We start from the raw sequence: 18,217 nt of genomic DNA, 5'->3' as shown, positions 1-18,217 counted from the left end.
CACTAATGTACAATTTCAAGTAAAAGTGACAATACTCCCAGTATTTGTATAGCAGATATTGAGCATGCTAATGTTTTGACGCCTTTTCTAATTCAATATCTGATATTTTAGTGACAATGAACTTCTCCAGGGATCTTTTTACATTAAGGAGAAAGACAATACAGTTTTTTCCAATTGATGGACAAAAATTTGAGGTTAGAAATATTCTAAACTAACAATTTCAATATTCCTCTTCAGATTCCTGAAATAGACATCATTCCTGTGTGCATAAGCGAGATCAAGGTAGAGAAAGAGAGAGAGACAGAGACAGAGTTGGGTGCTGGAAGGGGCACAGGAGAGAAGACGCATGGAAGCAAGAAGAAATGGAAGAGGGAAGTGGAATAGGAAATGTAGGAGAGGGGGGAAGACATAGGAGAGATAAGGACAGACAGAGAGATCTGAAGAGAGAAAGGTAAGATGTGCAGGGAAAAGACCAGAAAGAAAAAGATGGGGAAGAGACATCACAGAAGGATGGGAAAAGAAACTTTTGAGATCACAGCACCCAAATGAGAAATCATCAAAGAGAGGACAGTGTGAGGGGGAAGAGAAGCAAGTTAGACCTCAAAGAATAAGAGCCAAATAGGGCTTAAGATATCAGAAAAGTGATGAGAAGAGTGACATACGAAGAGAGATTTGGAACAAAGAGGAAGGAAAGAATATTAAATTCTGAAACAGAATCAGAGTTGTCACAGTGTAGGGGCAGCACGGTGGCCTAGTGGTTAGCACAACCGCCTCACGGCGCTGAGGTCCCAGGTTCGATCCCGGCTCTGGGTCACTGTCCGTGTGGAGTTTGCACATTCTCCCCGTGTCTGCGTGGGTTTCGCCCCCACAACCCAAAAATGTGCAGAGTAGGTGGATTGGCCACGCTAAATTGCCCCTTAATAGAAAAAATAATTGGGTAATCTAAATTTAAAAAAAAAAAGAGTTGTCACAGTGTAGAAGAAGGCCATTCGGCCCATCATGTCTGCACTTACTCTCTGAATGACACAAAATGAATTGTTCATTCTCCTACCTTCTCCTCATAACCCTACAAATTCCTCCATTTCAGATAAGGGGCATGATTTGGGGGATGATAAGGGGCTGGTTTAGCTCACTGGGCTAAATTGCTGGCTTTTAAAGCAGACCAAGCAGGCCAGCAGCACAGTTCGATTCCCGTACCAGCCTCCCAGGACAGGCGCCGGAATGTGGCGACTAGGGGCTTTTCACAGTAACTTCATTGAAGCCTACTCGTGACAATAAAGCGATTTTCATTTCATTTTCCCAGAGCCATTAAGCTCATTTAAGTATCCCTCGCCACATTCACCCAGCGCCTGGGAGTCAATGGCTGCGACTGCGAGGCCTCAAACGGGCGCCACATAGTACCGCTTTCCTCAATCGTGGACCAAGAATAATGGCACCTTGGGATGGGGGGGGTGTTGGCTTGCAGGCCATTAGAACCCCCTGGGTGTTCAGGGACAGGGCAGGATAGCACCCGGGCACTGCCACACTGGCACCACCACCCTGGCAGGGCCCAGCTGGCATTGCCAAGGGGCCCAGGCCTGGGGGCCATGTTCATGAAAGGGAGGGGAAGAGGGTGTGCTGAAAGCAGGGGATCCTGAAAGTTGGGGGGGGGGGGGCGGAAATGTTGAGATCTGTGCTGCCTTTCAAGACAGCCCCTCAATCTGTGAGGAGCCAGTCCGGCTGGCGACTTCAGCTCCTCAGTGCCGAAAAATTTCAAAGAGTGGCCTCAACAGAGAGAAACACCCCGCGACTTATAAATATGGCTGAGTACTTTGAAATCTGTCTCTATCTCGGCATTGCAGCCATTTCAAACACTTGGGCCAAATGCGCCCGAGATCACACTGACATTTTTTTTGGTGAATTGCACCCAACAGTCTAATTCCATTTCGATTCAATCTGCCTTCACCACACACTCAATCAGAGCATCACAGCTGCGTAAAAGATGTTTTTTCCCATATGGCTTTTGTTTCTTTTGCCAATCTTTTTCAATCTGAGCCCGCTCATTCTCGATTCTTTAACATGTGAGAACAGTTTCTTCCTATCTACTCTGTGCAGACTCCTCAGCCAGGGGGTAGGATTCTCTAATAATGGGGCTATGTCCCCAGTCAGCGTGATAGCGCGGGCGAATGACCCTGGACTTGCTTGAAGAAGGGGCTAGCAGGGCCCTGGAGTACTCCTCGCAGTTCTGGCTGCTGATACGGAGCACTGCACTTCCGGTCAGGGGTCCGCACATGCGGACGGTGCCGGCCGTCGTCGATCGCCCCGCGCGATACACCGGGCCCACACCGCAGACCAGCACCAAATAGATAGGCTCTCTCCCCCCCCCCCCCCCCCCCCCCCCTCCGAGATCGGGCACGCCCATGACTCGGTGGCCCCTAATCGATAGCCTGGCCATCTGTAAGGCCACCCACCGCGGTGAAGGATCCCCCCCGCCCCCCACCAGGGCGGCTGCAGACTGAGTCCGCAGCCACCCCGCCGAGTTCCTGACAACTCGGCCAGTTACACTTGGAGAATCGCCACGGGGGCCTCTGCCAAGGGCCCTCGACCCGCGCAGACAACACGCGCGCGCACGATTCATGCCGATTCTCCGGACGCCGGATTCTCCGCCCCCGCACCGATCGCGATTTTGGCGCGGAGGCTCGGAGAATCCTACACAGGAGTTTTAGGAAGGCAGCGTTTCCTTTCCAACCATCTGAAGAGTCGACATGGAATAAGCTCTTGTTTTCAGTAATTTAAATAACCAATTAAACTAAATCAAATAAACTGAACGACAAATTAATGGGCAACCCCATAAAATAGTACTTTACAAATCATAAATAAAACTTAAGACAGGAAGCATAGGATTATAGAATTTACAGTGCAGAAGGAGGCCATTCGGCCCATCGGGTCTTCACCCTACCCAAGCCCACACCTCCACCCTATCCCCGGAACCCAGTAACCCCACCTAACCTTTTTGGACACTAAGGGCAATTTATCATGGCCAATCCAACTAATCTGCACATCTTTGGACTGTGGGGGGAAACCGGAGCACCTGGAGGAAACCCACACAGACACGGGGAGAACGTTCAGACTCCACACAGACAGTGACCCAAGCCAGGAATCGAACCGGTGACCCTGGAGCTGAGAAGCTACTGTGCTAACCACTGTGTTACCATGCTGTAGATCTCGTTGGTCAGTACCAGGTTACATCACCTATGACCTTGGCATTATTAGCACTACATGCTAACCATCTGAGTTGGCTGGGCATCGGCACCCTGCAAATAACTGCCTGCCCTGCAGCCATTTCACACTCCAACAAGCTTAATTGGCTGGAGACAGGAATTCTGCCTCGAACTCAGGAGGAAATGCCACCTCAGAGTGTTTTATGCCAATCTGATATTGAAGTTGCCAATAATTGGCCATACAAGGGCCTCAACTGGGGAAAGGGCTTGTAGGCCAGCCTAGCCTTAACTATCTAAACGTAAAACTGTGCAGCATGTTGGGCGGGCGTGAGACAGCCTAGTGGGAAGGCCATCCGAGAAATGTAATGGTTACTCTCATAACTCTCACAACACTCTGACAGTGCCAGGGCAGCTGTGCCAAGGTGGCAGCTGTGCAGTGCCAAGGTGCAAATGTTCCAGGGGGAATACCAGGCAGCCATCTGCACTGACATCGACCGCCCAGGGGTCTCCGATTGCCCAGTAGACCCCCTGGGTGCCGTTCCACCTGGCCCACATTTTGTGTGGATCAGAGTTGAATGGCGCATTGCTGTGGCCTCACTGGGGAGGCCGGTGGATCCCAGTGAGCTTGCTGAAGTTGGTTTAAAACCGGTTACGGCGAGTGTCGTTTGATCACGTCCCTTGTGGCTGTATTTCTGACTCGGACGCCTCGCGGAACTTGGGTGGATCTCGTGAAGCGTGAAGACTGCCGGGAAACCCATGAGAAGCCTCTCCCGGCATTCATCGGCTGCACTGCATTTGGAGGAGAGCGCAACGCAGCCGGTGGATCGAGCCCTCAAGGTCTGAGCACACATTGTAAACAGGATCACAAGAAGTCTACCAGTATATATAAAATGATTGAGGACACTGACTAACACTGATTGATTAAGTTAGATTCCTTTTTCATCATCTGGGATGCCAGGATTTTTAACCTATGTTTTGGAAGCAAATTTTGTGGTTCCATCTGTTTTTAATTAGGGTCAGTATAGGTTGGGAATAAGTCAAATACCATTTTTATTGCGTTGCATTCTGTGATTATCTTGGGCCGTTAACCATATATTGGGCATCACGTTCTTCCATTCCAACTTCTCCCTCTCCTCACCCGATCAGTGAAAGATTAATAGGAACCCCAAAGGAGATTTGTTAGAAGGATTTCTGCCACTCTTCCATTAAAATTACAGCAGCCAATTACAATAATTCGCATTGAAATTCTCAGAAATAAAGTAGAGCTATGTTTTCTACTTCTGTCAGCTAACCCAAATATGTCTCAGAGAGATGTACAAAGATTATAAAACACTGCCTCTTACGTTTGTGGGACGTTGGGCAACATGGAAACACCTTACCAAAGCTGTGGTAGTGATCAGAGATAATTGCCAACCAGCAAAGTTAACCAAAAAATGGTAATGCACTTGTGCTAAGCCAGTGCACCATTTTAGACAGACATTGATCTACTTAAAATTGGCAGTTTGAACCTTCAGACCCATACGTAGATTGGAAAATGAATGAATTGTATTAAGGCCAACAGACAAATGTGCAATGAGTTGCCAAGTGTCATTCATTAGGAGAGACATGTATTTATTTTAATTTTAAAATGTAATCAGTTTTCACATGCCCAGCCAAAAATAAACACGGCCCCAACTATCAATTAAACTGCAATCGAATTCAGCAAGACTGCACCCGTGACAGAATCTCACTGGGTAGGATTGGAGTTCACAGACAGGGCAGATGACAATAAGGACTAATTTTTTGACCTGTAATGCACCTGGGAGGGTAGGCTCCATGTATTTAGCCTCAAGCCACCACCCAAAGTATAGACACAATTCCCTATATTTCTGAAATGTTGGCACTTCTTGAAAGAAAACAAAACTTGCATATATCTGCAGCCCTTGAAAGAAAACAAAACTTGCATATATCTGCAGCCCTAAAGCCAATCTCTGAAAACATTTTCACAACTGCAACAAATGCAGAGTTTGGATTATAGCCTCAATATTTTATAAGATTAAAGCTTTATTCTGTCAGCTATGATTTATTCATCATCTAAGTGTACATTAATAATGGAGGGAAAATTCCATATAAGTACTTTTGGCCTAAGTAAAGTTATGAATCTTTTTATCATATTGTGATAAATCAGATGGAGCACAAAGAGTTAAAAGACATAGCAGGCTAAATTTGTGAGGTGCTGCTTGACAGAATACAGAAACTTCGAATCTGAAATGTTTTATCAGTTAAGAATGCTAATGGGAATTGGCTGTACTTCAGAAAAAAAGACTATTAACATTTTACAGTATTTCAAAACTGTCATCAAATATGTAGACTAAATTTTGCAAAATGTGAATAATTTTCTGTCTGTACCAGCTGACTTGAACTTTCTGCTCAGTCACTGAGTTCACGATTGAGAGTTTATTGCAATTCAATACCTCTAATAATATCCAATAGAACAAGTACGGTGAAATAGTCCAATTTTATACCTGCCAGAGGCTTACAGCTACAATTTTCAGGTGTTTTATGAGTCTATATTTGAGCAAACACCAGGACCAATTGGTAATCATAGTTTTTAGGTAATCTCGCGCTCTCCTAACAAACTTTTGATGGGAGAATCAGCAGAAACTACAGGAATGTGTGTAAACAATTGTTTATGTTGGCCCAGATCTCCTGGTCAGTGTCAGAGATGGTGTGTCATTGCGCACATTGTTTTGAAAGGGAGCTGTCAAAACCAATATTGCACAAACTCCCCTCACTAACAGTGCTAAACCCCCTGAGTCTCCAACAGTGTTCATGGGCTGTTTAGCACACTGGGCTAAATCGCTGGCTTTGGAAGCAGACCAAGCAGGCCAGCAGCACGGTTCAATTCTTTTCAATATTTTTTTTTTCCCCAAGAGGATGGCGCCGGAGCGAGGCGACTCTCTGCAAGCTCTCCCCAACAGATCCACTTTTAACTTTATTTATACCCATTCTAACCTTTTAAAAATTAATTCTAAAGCTAACATTATTACTAACCTCTCTCTTTTATCTTCTCTTGCAGGCTTGAAGCCCTATTATGTATTCTCATGTATTTTCTTGAATTCTGTTTAATTCCCTTTTCTTCCCATGTACTGAATGATCTGTTGAGCTGCTTGCAGAAAAATACTTTTCACTGTACCTCGGTACACGTGACAATAAACAAATCCAATTCCCGTAACAGCCTCCCCGGACAGGTGCCGGAATGTGGCGACTAGGGGCTTTTCACAGTAACTTCATTTGAAGCCTACTTGTGACAATAAGCGATTTTCATTTTTCATTCCCACACCCCGACAGTGCTCAGCAACCCAACAATATTTACCCCACTCATCCTCAACAATGTTTAACTCACTCTCACCCAACCAAAATATGCATCCTTGTCCCCCATTCCCTCTAGTCCTCCCAGAAATGCTGACTCTTCCAAAATCGAATGAACAGAAGCCAAGGGGTGGGATTTTCTCACTCCCCCACAACCCGCCATGATGTGTTTTCCAGCTGTGGAGGTGCCATTGAAAATGAAAATGAAATGAAAATCGCTTATTGTCACAAGTAGGCTTCAAATGAAGTTACTGTGAAAAGCCCCTAGTCGCCACATTCCGGCGCCTATTCGGGGAGGCTGGTCCGGGAATTGAACCGTGCTGCTGGCCTGCCTTGGGTCTGCTTTCCAAGCCAGCGATTTAGCCCTGTGCTAAACCAGCCCCTAAAATGAAAATCGCTTATTGTCACGAGTAGGCTTCAATGAAGTTACTGTGAAAAGCCCCTAGTCGCCACATTCCGGTGCCTGTCCGGGGAGGCTGGTACGGGAATCAAACCGTGCTGCTGGCCTGCTTTAAAAGCCAGCGATTTAGCCCAGTGAGCTAAACCAGCCCCATTGGCCGCTGGGGTGCGATCTTCTGGTCCCGCCAGTGTCTACAGCACTTTGACTGGCACACCCCTCCTGCCGCCAGGGAACTCACAATGGGAGGGGTTCAGAAGATCTCACCGGCGGGAAGGGCAGGAAAATTCACCCAAGGATTCCAGAAGGGGAATTGGGAGAAGGAGTTGCGGGAGCAATTTGGACACTGTCGGGGTGCGGTGGGCAGTTGGCTATTGCTGGGACAAGGGCTGAACGTTGTTGTGGGGAGGTGAACACTGTCAGGGGTGGACATTACCACTTTGGGGTGGGGGAAGAGATTGAACATTTCCAGGTGGTTGGGGGGGGGGGGAAAGAGGAGGAAGTTGAACATGACCGGGATGGGGATGAATATAACTTATGATGTTGTGGTTGCTGTTGTGCTTTGACACTCCAGCTGATTTACTGTGAGTTACATTGGTTTATTCCTACTGTGAAAAGCTCTAAGTAAATTGGGGTATGTATAGGGAAAACTTCTTCAGTGCCGGTTGGAAGTGGCACCCCAAGTACAGGGGGCCGCCACATATCCTGAAGATCCGGCTGCTCATCAGGCTGAGGAGGAACCCAGAGAGGGACGCCAGCGATGGCCTAAGGTGTACAGGCATCGTTGGTCTTTTCAGGAGATGACGGACAGCATGTTTTGCAGGCTACTCCGTCTCAACAAGGGGACAGTGCGGCACCTGTGCCAAGTCCTTGCGGTCGTGACACCCCGTAGAGAACTCCCGCTCCTGGTGGCCGTTGAGGACACCCGCTCCCAGCGGCTGCTAAGGTCACCGCAGCCCTGAACATTTATGCCACCGGTTCATTCCAGGGCTCGAGCGGGGACTCCTGCGGCATTTCATAGGCTAAAGCCCACAAGTACATGAGATCCTGGCTATCTGATTCCACTATCTTCAGAATCAGAGAGAAATCTGGCCACGGTAAATAAAACCAGCAACCACAAGTTTAAACTTTATGACCAAGATGTGTGCATATCAGGACTCTTCAGGGTCCCGAAGTGGATCACTGATGTAAGTTGCATCAGAGGCCTCTACCCAGATCAGAAGATTGGGACCATTGTATCTCTGGTGTTTCAGTTAAAGAGAGAACACTAAAACCCCACAACAATTCAACCCATCTGTTTTTAATCTGTTTACTTTTGATGTTTATTCGAAATGGAGTGTCTATAATGAATGAGTATTTCAGTATGTCTTAATCCTTTGTCATCCATCTGTTCCACTGGTTCTGGAATAAATCAATAGCATCCAGAATATAGGCTAAGATAGAAATTGCTCAACACGTATCCTTGGCCACCCTCTCAATCTCGTAATTTCTCAGTCTCTCTGCACCAAAGAATCTCCATCAAGGCTATTTTTAACCATTTTATTGCCTTCCTTGCTGACAGTAAGGGTTGACGTAACAGAAAAAAATATAAGGAAAAGAGTAAGAAAAGAGTACATAGGTAACTGAAAGAATAAAAAGGAACAGCAGAAAGAACATTATAAGTAACAGTGGATAAGTATTAACAGGAAACGTAGACAAGGATAATAAAGTAGGTATAATATATTAGCATTTTTGAAAGGCCTTCATTGAGGTACCTCATTGCAGATTCATGATTAAAGTCAGGAGACAAGTCAAAAAATGGATAGAATGCTAGCTATGAAAAATATTGGGCACGATTTAATGAGGAAAAAAAAGTCCTGATTTGGGTTTGTTTAGCAGGGTGTTTCCCAGTGCTTTTTCGTTTTTTTCGGGCCTTGGCAGGAAACACTCCACCGGGGCCGCTCGTTATTGCAGGACGAGATCTGAGTGCCATTTTTAACCCTCCCACCGTGGCCTCCTGAACCCCCAAATTCCCCCGGTTCGTCCTGGTCCATTCCCTCCTGGTCCACCTCCTCCTCAGACAAGGTCGCAAGTCTTTCCTCCTCTACCATGTTGCCCCGCTGCAGTGCCAGGTTGGGGCAGGCACAGGAAACTACCACAAAGCGGGAGATCCTCTGAAGGAGTGTACTGCAGTGCAACACCAGAGCGGTCCAGGCATCAGAACCGTATTTTCAGCAGTCCGATGCACCACTCAATGAATGCTCGGTGGCAACATGTGCTTCGTTATATCTGGTCTTCGCCTCAGTCTCCAGTCTCCGCAGTGAAGCAAAGACCTCATCCCCAGGAGCCAACTCATCATCCTGGGTGGTCCTTGAAGATGCCAGGGATCTCCAGGGTGTCCCAGGATGTAGCGCTCCCTGGAAAACGCGCACACACATGAATGATTTGGAGGCGGTAGTCACACACAAGTTGATCATTCAGAGAATGGAACTCCTTCTTGCTAATGAAGGGTATGCCAGATGCCCCGGTGCATGCTAGGCGACATGCATGCCTTTATTACCCCCTGGGCCTGGGGCATCCCGGTGATGGGGGAGAATCCTGCAGCCCTGGCATCTTGGTGCACGTGTGCCAGCTCAAAAAATGATATAGTCAGCTACCCAGGCATACAGGTCATCAGTGACCTCATGGATGTACTTGTGGGCTTTAGCCTGTGAAATGCCGCAGGAGTCCCCGCTCGAGCCCTGGAATGAACAGGTGGCATAAATGTTCAGGGCTGCGGTGACCTTCACAGCCGCTGGGAGCGGGTGTCCTCAACGGCCACCAGGAGCGGGAGTCCTGTACGGGGTGTCACGACTGCGAGGACTTGGCACAGGTGCCGCACTGTCCCCTTGCTGTCCCCTATCCTGCAGCACATGCTGTCCGTCATCTCCTGAAAAGACCAATGATGCCTGTACACCTTGGGCCATCGTTGGCGTCCCCCTCTGGGTTCCTCCTCAGCCTGATGAGCAGCCGGATCTTCAGGATATGTGGCGGCCCCCTGTACTTGGGCTGCCACTTCCAACCGGCACTGAAGCTGCTGCCTCTGTACTCTGTCTTAATCGCAAACTGGGCTCTGCACAAAAAAAATCCACTATAATGACGCAAAGAAGGCTGATGGTAAAAACTTGATATAGATTTATTTACAAGGTTCTGCATAATGCAGCATCTTGCTCCCAGTATAACCCTAACTGGGAGGATCAGGGCCTGCTTTTAACCTCTGCTCAAAATGAGCCCCAGATGGAGACCTCTGCCTCTGCCTGCGCACCCCCGCCGCCCACCCCCCCCCCCCGCCCAATTTACAGGAAATGTTGGTTTTACGGATGGGCTTGCGGACTTGTATTGGATTGTGGGTCAATTTACGTTGGCTGAAGCGTTCAAGTCACGTCAAAAATGTGTTTTAAAAATAACAGAGAATTTGTCAGCTTCGCTGTTGAACTTACTGCAGCATGTGCCTTGCTAAAACGATTCCTCTTCTGCTAACTCGTGATCAAAATAATTTTCTTTATGGGTATTGTTTAAGTTGTATCCAGTAATTACTTGTTTTATTCGGTTCCAGGATTTGGCATATTCAATCCCAGATCAAGGTAAGTGAAACATGGGCCGGAAATTCTCTGTCCGTAACGGTGGGATTCTCCGGACCTGCCGCAGTGAATGGAATTTTGGCAGAGCGCCAAATTCTCCATTCTCGCTGACAGCAGTGGTGGGGTGAACTTAGATTAGAGAATCCGGGGAATGTGCAACAGCAATTTCTATTCAGTCAGACCATGTTTCTGGTGACTCAGTAGTTAGTACTTCTACCTCAGCGCCAGGGACCCAGCTTCAATTCGGCCTTGGATGACTGCCTGTGTGGAGTATGTACGTTCTCCTGGTGTCTACATGGGTTTCCTCCGGGTGCTCCGGTTTTCTCCCGCAGTCCAAAGATGTGCAGGTTATGTGAATTAGCCATGCTAAAATTGTCCTTTAGCATCCAGGGATGTATAGGTTAGTTGGGCTAACAGGGAGAGGGTGAATATATGGGATGGGCGTTGTGCTCTTTCAGATGGTCGGGCAGACTCAATGGGCCGAATGGTCTGCTTCTGCACCTTGGAGATTCTAAATTCTAAGACTAAAGCAAAATATTGTAGATGTTGAAAATCTGAACCCTGAAAATACTCACCGGGTCTGGCAGTATTTGTGGAGAGAGAAACAAAGTTGACCTTTCAGGTCAATGATTTTTGTTCAAATTCACATTTTGTCAGTAGGCAAGGAGTTAGAAATGTAAGTAAAAGGGGCAACGGTGGGAAAAAGGAACTAAAGCGATTGGCAAAGACATTGGTGATGCAAGGCCAAAGGGATCATAGTTGGACAAGTAAAGATGTGTCTTGATGAGAAGTAAATAGCAGAATTGGGAACAGCTGCCATCTGACAGCAAAAAAAGGGAAAAATACAGGAGAGTAAAGCTGAAACCTGCAAAGAGAAAGGAAACAAAATGGGGAGAAAAGAGGTCACGGTCTGAAAATGTTTAATTCAATAGAGTCCAGAAGGCTGCAAAATGCCTAATTGAAAGACGAGGTGCTGTTCCCAAGGCTTACATGAAGCCTCATTGGTACACTGCAGGAGGCCGAGGTCACAGAGTCCAGAACAAAAGCAGGGTGGAGAGATAAAATGGCAGGAAATTCAGGGTCATACTTTTTTAAAAATAAATTTAGAGTAGCTAATTATATTTTTTCCCAATGAAGAGGCAATTTAGCTCAGCCAATCCACCTATCCAGTACATCTTGTGTGTTGTGGAGGGCGAGACCCAAAATGAAATGAAATGAAATGAAAATCGCTTATTGTCACGAGTAGGCTTCAATGAAGTTACTGTGAAAAGCCCCTAGTCGCCACATTCCGGCACCTGTCCGGGGAGGCTGGTACGGGAATCAAACCGTGCTTCTGGCCTGCTTGGTCTGCTTTAAAAGCCAGCGATTTAGCCCAGTGAGCTAAACCAGCCTCTCAAAGCCCCACATAGACACAAGGAGACTGTGCAAATTCCACACGGACAGTGACTCTGGAGAATTGCACCCAGTGTCTCTGATGTTACGTAGTGCTCCCCCACTATGCATGCAAAAAAATGGAATGCAATGCTACTAAAAATCACAATTTTAACTGGCCGTCCATAGAGAATTTTGAGTGCTAACTTACTAAAAATTTGCAAATTTTCAGGGGCTGGTTCAGCACAGGGCTAAATCGCTGGCTTTGAAAGCAGGCCAAGGCAGGTCAGCAGTGAGGTTCAATTCCCGTACCAGCCTCCCCGAACAGGCGCTGGAATGTGGCGACTAGGGGCTTTTCACAGTAACTTCATTTGAAGCCTTCTTGTGACAATAAGCGATTTTCATTTTATTTTCATTTAATTTTCACATGTTCTACAAGGGATGTGCTCGATTTTAGGATTAATGCAAAGTAGATACAGATTTACTCTAAACTCTGCTATTCCTGATGTGGCAGTTTCTGATATCAGTCCCTCACCTTGCCAGAACGTAAGGAACTTGTTAAATCCTTGTCTGTTTCTTGTTTCTCTTTTCAATCCCTGTCCCTGCAACATTGTAGTTTCTGCAGACCTTGGTCAATTTGATCAAACTGAAAAATCCCTGATCTAATTTACTGGCCCAGATCGCCCCTTGATGCTCTGTGGCACAAACCATGATGCCATTTTGATAGACTTGGCAAGCAGCCAATCATGCATCTGACATTCTGGGATATTGCCTGTTCTTGCTTGCGATTGGTAGAGCTTTTTCAGAACATTCTGGAACAGAAGGCAGTCTCCATTTTGTTCCCAGTTCTGCAGATTTGGAAAGTAGCACACAGCAAGACTCTCCCTCTCTATCAGCTTTCAGACTGTGATTTGAATGCTTCCAACCAGCTTGGGGAAGTAACTTTGCCTTAAACACCTCCAGCCATATCGGTGAAACTCTGCTTGAAAGGCCTGGCAATTAAATGCCTCCAGTTAGCCTGTGAAGGTGACCTAGGAGAGAAACTGTGGGCAAATAGACATTTTTATTGATACAATTCCTACAGTGCAGAAGGCCCATCAAGTGTGCACTGACCCTCCAAAGGAGCACTCTACCTAGGCCCACGCCCCATCCTATCCCCTTAACCCAGTAACCACACCCAAGAGGCAATTTAGCACAGCCAGTCAACCTAACCTGCATATCTTTGGACTGTGGGAGGAAACCGGAGAACCCGAAGGAAATCCACGCAGACACTGGGAGAACGTGCAAACTCTACAGGAACAGTCACCCAAGGCTGGAATTGAACCCGAGTCCTTGGCACTGCGAAGCAGCAGTGCTAAAAACTGTGCCACCATGCTGGCCCCATGTATGCAGCCCCTTGTGTATCCTGATTAAGAACTATGAGGCCAGTGCTTCAAATCCTCTCTGCCCTTTTGGATTCTTCCTGAGGATTCAGAGCAAGGAGAGGCGTTGTCTAAAAGCCCACTTAAACGAGAAATGTAGTTTTTACTCAGTGAGGCTGATCGTCTATCTGGTTGATGCAGGCTAGAATTGCACAGCCTTCAGAGGGGGGATTCTCAGTGTGAAGACCCCGATTGTTAAAAGTGAAAGTGACTTACCAGTGAGCATTCTGCAGCCTACAGATTCTGATTGACGACCACCATTAGAAGATCGTTACCTTGGCAGCAAGCCACCATCTCACGCCTTTTAATCCCTGCTATTTTCAATCCTTTTCCTACCCCTACCGTATGTTTACCTTGTCTGCGTGGAGGGTGAGATGGGGTTTGGGGAATAGTTAGATTTGCAGGCCATTGTTCCATTCCTACCATTATATGTCCATCTTTTTCCTTGTTATATATAAATATTTTTTAATGTTTTACTTATAAGTCTGGTGCCTGTAACTCATCACAGCCGTCAAGAATTAAAGATCAGCCAAAACTCCATTCCCTACAAGCAGGACCGGAGAATCCCACCGCCGTGAATGAACGAAGAGTCCTGGCCAATGTATTTTAAGGCTTTCTCCAAAAGGCTCTGACCCAATCAATTATTTGCTATGTCCAAAAAGAATGCACTTAAGAAAACTGGTAAAAAGAATCTCTGAACTCTCTCCAGTTCCTAGGGTATCAATATTAATTGACAAAATAAGGTACTTCCATTTTGTTTTAGACTCTTAGTTGGACTGAATTCAGATTCTGTGGATGTGTCTGAACTTTGGCTTTCCCCTTCAAGCGATCAAAGGAACATAATAAGACATGCATCGCAGAGGAAATTAGTCTATCCACTGGACTGTGAATCCTTTGGAAGAATTACATCTAATAGTGAGACAGGTATCACAGGTACAAGATTTGGCTGCAGGAACAGCATTTGCTGGGATACAGCACATATTCCTACCAACCCCCCCCTCCCCTCCCCACCCCCCCCCCCCCACCCCCCCACCCCCGCCCCATGTTAAAATTCAAGGTAGGCGCCCACAGGGAACCACTGAACTGACAACAGTTATGGAAACATCACCAAGCAAATCCATAGGAAATTCCTGAAACTTTAACTCTTCCGCCACTGAATGACGAGGAGGTGTCCAAGGCAGAAAAAATTCAACACACAATCAGCACTGAATGTTCCCCAATTTGGGCATTACCAATTTGTATTGAGGGCTGCTAAGTCATGGGATTGCGTATAAAATGATTTGTTAAAATATTGAGAGTTGATGTCTGCTCCACAATCATGAAGCCCCAAAAGGTGAGGAAAAATGAAGTTTGAATGGGAACACCTAGATGAATAATTGGAATAAAAAATAGCTGCCCAAATACTTTCTTTCTTTTGTGATAAATGAAGAATTTTCCCGGCATTACTCTTGCAGTTGGAATGTTTCGCTAAGTCCAAGTAGAACACATGACTACTTAAGAATGACGTAACGAATTATAATTAAATTATACAGGCTTCTAATACAGTCCAAACAAAAAAAGGAGAAAATAATAATTTATCAAGTCTGTCGTTTACTGTACTTTACTTACTGGGCTAGGAATAGAATCAGGATCAAGTTTTTTCTGTTGTGGTCCAGCTAGCTGTGCACCAGTTGCTGGGGCCCCTGGATAAGCACCAGGATAATTTTGCTGCAGCCCTCTTTGCTGCCCTCCATACATACCTCCTGGAAAGAAAAATCACAAAGACTCAGTGTCCTAGACAGAATTGAATCATTTTTGTTTGCATGGCTCAGGAAAACAGCAGTATTTATTTTAAACAATCCAATAATTGTTAGCAGTGTAGCATAAACAGACTCCATTTTTAACTAAAAAATATTAACCCTAAAGTATATTCTGCTCTATAATAACTACAGAACTGTACAAAATTGATTTATTTTGGTTTATAATTAGATGTACCTTGCTCAGAAATGATCAAGAGGAGCAATGGATCTCCAGGTACGCTTAGTAGTTTTGGCTCTACGGCACATCAGTATTAAAACAATTTCAACATTTAATATTTTCTGTACAGTTCTGACTGCTTCGACTGGTTACGGGCTAGAAATGACTCTCTGGGGCAGCACGGTGGCTCAGTGGGTTAGCCCTGTTGCCTCACGGCGCCATGGTCCCAGGTTCGATCCTGGCTCTGGGTCACTGTCCGTGTGGAGTTCGCACATTCTCCCCGTGTTTGCGTGGGTTTCACCCGCACAATCCAAAAGATGTGCAAGGTAGGTGAATTGGCCACTCTAAATTGCCCCTTAATTGGAAAAAATGAATTGGGTACTTTAAAAATTTATTTAAAAGAAGAAATGACTCTCTGGTAGAAAAGAACCCACTGTGTTTTTCCTCAACACAGTAGTCAAATATTGCAGTAGGGCCTGGAGAAAATGCATGTTATTATACGAACATCTGAATAACTTTAACTTGCATTGCATATAATCCTTGAAAAGACAATTTGGCTGAATTGAAGACAGGAGAATTTTCAGACAGCAATCAAGATAATGCATTGTTAACTAATATTTAAAAATTAAAATCTAAAGGAAAATACCTACCCTGCTGTGGTAAGTACCCAGCCATTGGAGGCTGGCCTGGAACTTGTTGACAGGGAACACTGCCTTGATTGGGTCCAGCAAGACCAACGTGCATGGCCACGCGGGGAGGAGGAGGCATTCCAGAGGGCACTGCAGCTGCTGGGACAGCAGGTGCAATAGGCAGACCCTGGGATGTAGGAGATGAAATAGGAGGTAAAAATTGCTGTGGCTGAGATCCTTGAAATGAAGGCCGGAGTGGTGGTCCAGATAGTGATGGAGTGTTTTGTGGGCGCACTGGAGAAGACCCTAATAATAACAAAAAAAGAGAAACAGCCTGTAGCATTTTAAAATATGTAATGTTTCCAGAATGCTAACAGGGAAATTGGAAAATTGATGGGTGCCAAATACTGCAAAATAAATAAGCTGCATCGATATTAACATGAACCTACAAAACTGACAGATTTTATTTATTATGTATACTATATATAAAGTACACAATCTTTGAAATCATCATTGACAATGGCTCTATTAACTGTCTTATTTTAAGAGTTAAAAATTAGTAATTTGCAAGCGAGTGAAGGTAATACACATTTAATGAGAAGTAGTTTTTTGGTATTATTACCAAGAAGCTTCTGTAGACCTGGCATTCCCATCAATCTTATAGCAAATTAAGGGAAAAGTGCAGCATATTACATGGCTCAGGTGACAAATGTGCAACTCATTCCTAAAAAAATGCATTAACAGCAGGCATTGAGGCACAGATAACATCTACATATCTTATGGTCAATGAACAGTTACAAAGTCGAGCTTCAAGATACTGAAATCTGTCAAATAATGGTAAAAATCAGCTTTGACAAAGAGTCATCCAGACTCGATTTGTTAGCTCCCTTCTTTTGCCACAGATGTTGTCAGACCTGCTGAGATTGTCTAATATTTTCTGTTCTGGTTTAGGTAAAAAAAAAATTGGACTTCATTCAGTCATCCCTGAAAGAGTCTTGGTTTAGGAAGACCAGTGAGATCCACGACAGGCTGCCAGAATTAAAAGGTCAGCAGATCCAAGATGGCTTTTCATTGATTTACCATCGAACTCACAAGATTTGAGGAGGTAGAGCAGTGCGGAAGGCCAGAATTATATGGAGGTTAACCCTTGTGAGAGTTAAGCTTTGCAGGAAATAGTTAAACAAGAGTGAAATGCAGACGAATGCAGGAAAATCTTCCTAATGCTCATTGAAATAATTTGCAATGATGTTCTGCTGAGTAAAAGAGAACACATAAACAATCTGTTGTCTTTATTAAAACCCAATCATGCTCAGGTAAAAGAGACCAAAAAACTGTATGCAATGTACTACGTGCAATCACACCAAGGCCCTATCCAGCTGCAGCAAGACCTGTGTGGTTTTTCCACCCGTTCTTGTGGGGCACGAATGGCAGAGCGGAAGGAGAATAGAGCGGGAGACCCAACATGAGGGTGGGACTTCCACACTCTATTGTCCACCAATAATGTAATGGGGATCCTGACTAAATATGCAAATCAGGCATTGTTAGGCTGTCCATTCAGTCGGCTTGCATGAATCACGAGAGGTCCCCACAATGTGCACCTCGTGAACAGAATCCATCAGAGGCACACAGGTAAGTACAGCCACCCCTGCACCCTCCTCACTGCTGAGGAGGGGGTAGGGGAACATGGCCAGCCAATGCCGGGGTTCTGTGCGGGAGGTGCTAGGGGTTCCCTGGTGGGAGGTGCTCCATGAGGGGTTGTGGATTCCTTCTGCTTTTCTAATCGCTTGCTGAACCTGCATGTTAACATTCTGTGATTAATGCACAAGGACATCCAAGTCTCTCTCAATACCAACCTTTCCCAGTCTCTCATCTGTCACTATTCGAATAGTGATGACAGGTAATGTGATCAAACCCTGAAAAAACTTGGTCAGGACTCACACTAATTCTACCAAGGCAGGTAGAAGGTCCACTTCCTGACTGACGAAATCAGACAAAATCAACCCAAACTGCACACCATAGTTTGCAGTTGGACTGGAGAATCCCAAAATGCTATTGTAGATTTGGGCATACTAATGATTAACATTCTCCTCTGAAATTCTCCTCTCCAGCAACATTGCTTGCCCATTATTCCAAATTGTGGGCAGTGAATTTTCAGAACTTCCATACACTAATATCTCATGGCATACATTGAAGGCCAAGATCTTTCCGGGTTAAATCACAGCCATTTTTACAAAATACGTAAACAATATTTTTTTATGAATCCATAATTTAGCAAGTTTTAAATTAGGAAATA

At 45.5% G+C, this 18,217-nt stretch overlaps 1 protein-coding gene across 2 annotated transcripts in view; it reads right to left on the bottom strand.

Annotated features, from left to right (window-relative positions):
- Window positions 1–18,217, bottom strand: part of LOC119963167 (protein transport protein Sec24D-like) — a 212,892-nt gene that overhangs the window by 152,693 nt on the left and 41,982 nt on the right. For both annotated transcript variants that reach the window (XM_038791860.1, XM_038791861.1), the window contains 2 exons: window positions 15,946–16,230; window positions 14,948–15,081 (listed from right to left, as the gene is read on the bottom strand). In XM_038791860.1, the coding sequence (XP_038647788.1) occupies window positions 14,948–15,081; window positions 15,946–16,230 (419 nt within the window). The remainder of the gene's footprint in view (window positions 1–14,947; window positions 15,082–15,945; window positions 16,231–18,217) is intronic.

The sequence above is a fragment of the Scyliorhinus canicula genome, chromosome 3, assembly GCF_902713615.1.
Source record: "Scyliorhinus canicula chromosome 3, sScyCan1.1, whole genome shotgun sequence".
Classification (NCBI taxonomy): Eukaryota; Metazoa; Chordata; class Chondrichthyes; order Carcharhiniformes; family Scyliorhinidae; genus Scyliorhinus; species Scyliorhinus canicula.
Note: the sequence above shows the minus strand (reverse complement) of the source record. Positions and strands in the feature narration are given on the sequence as shown.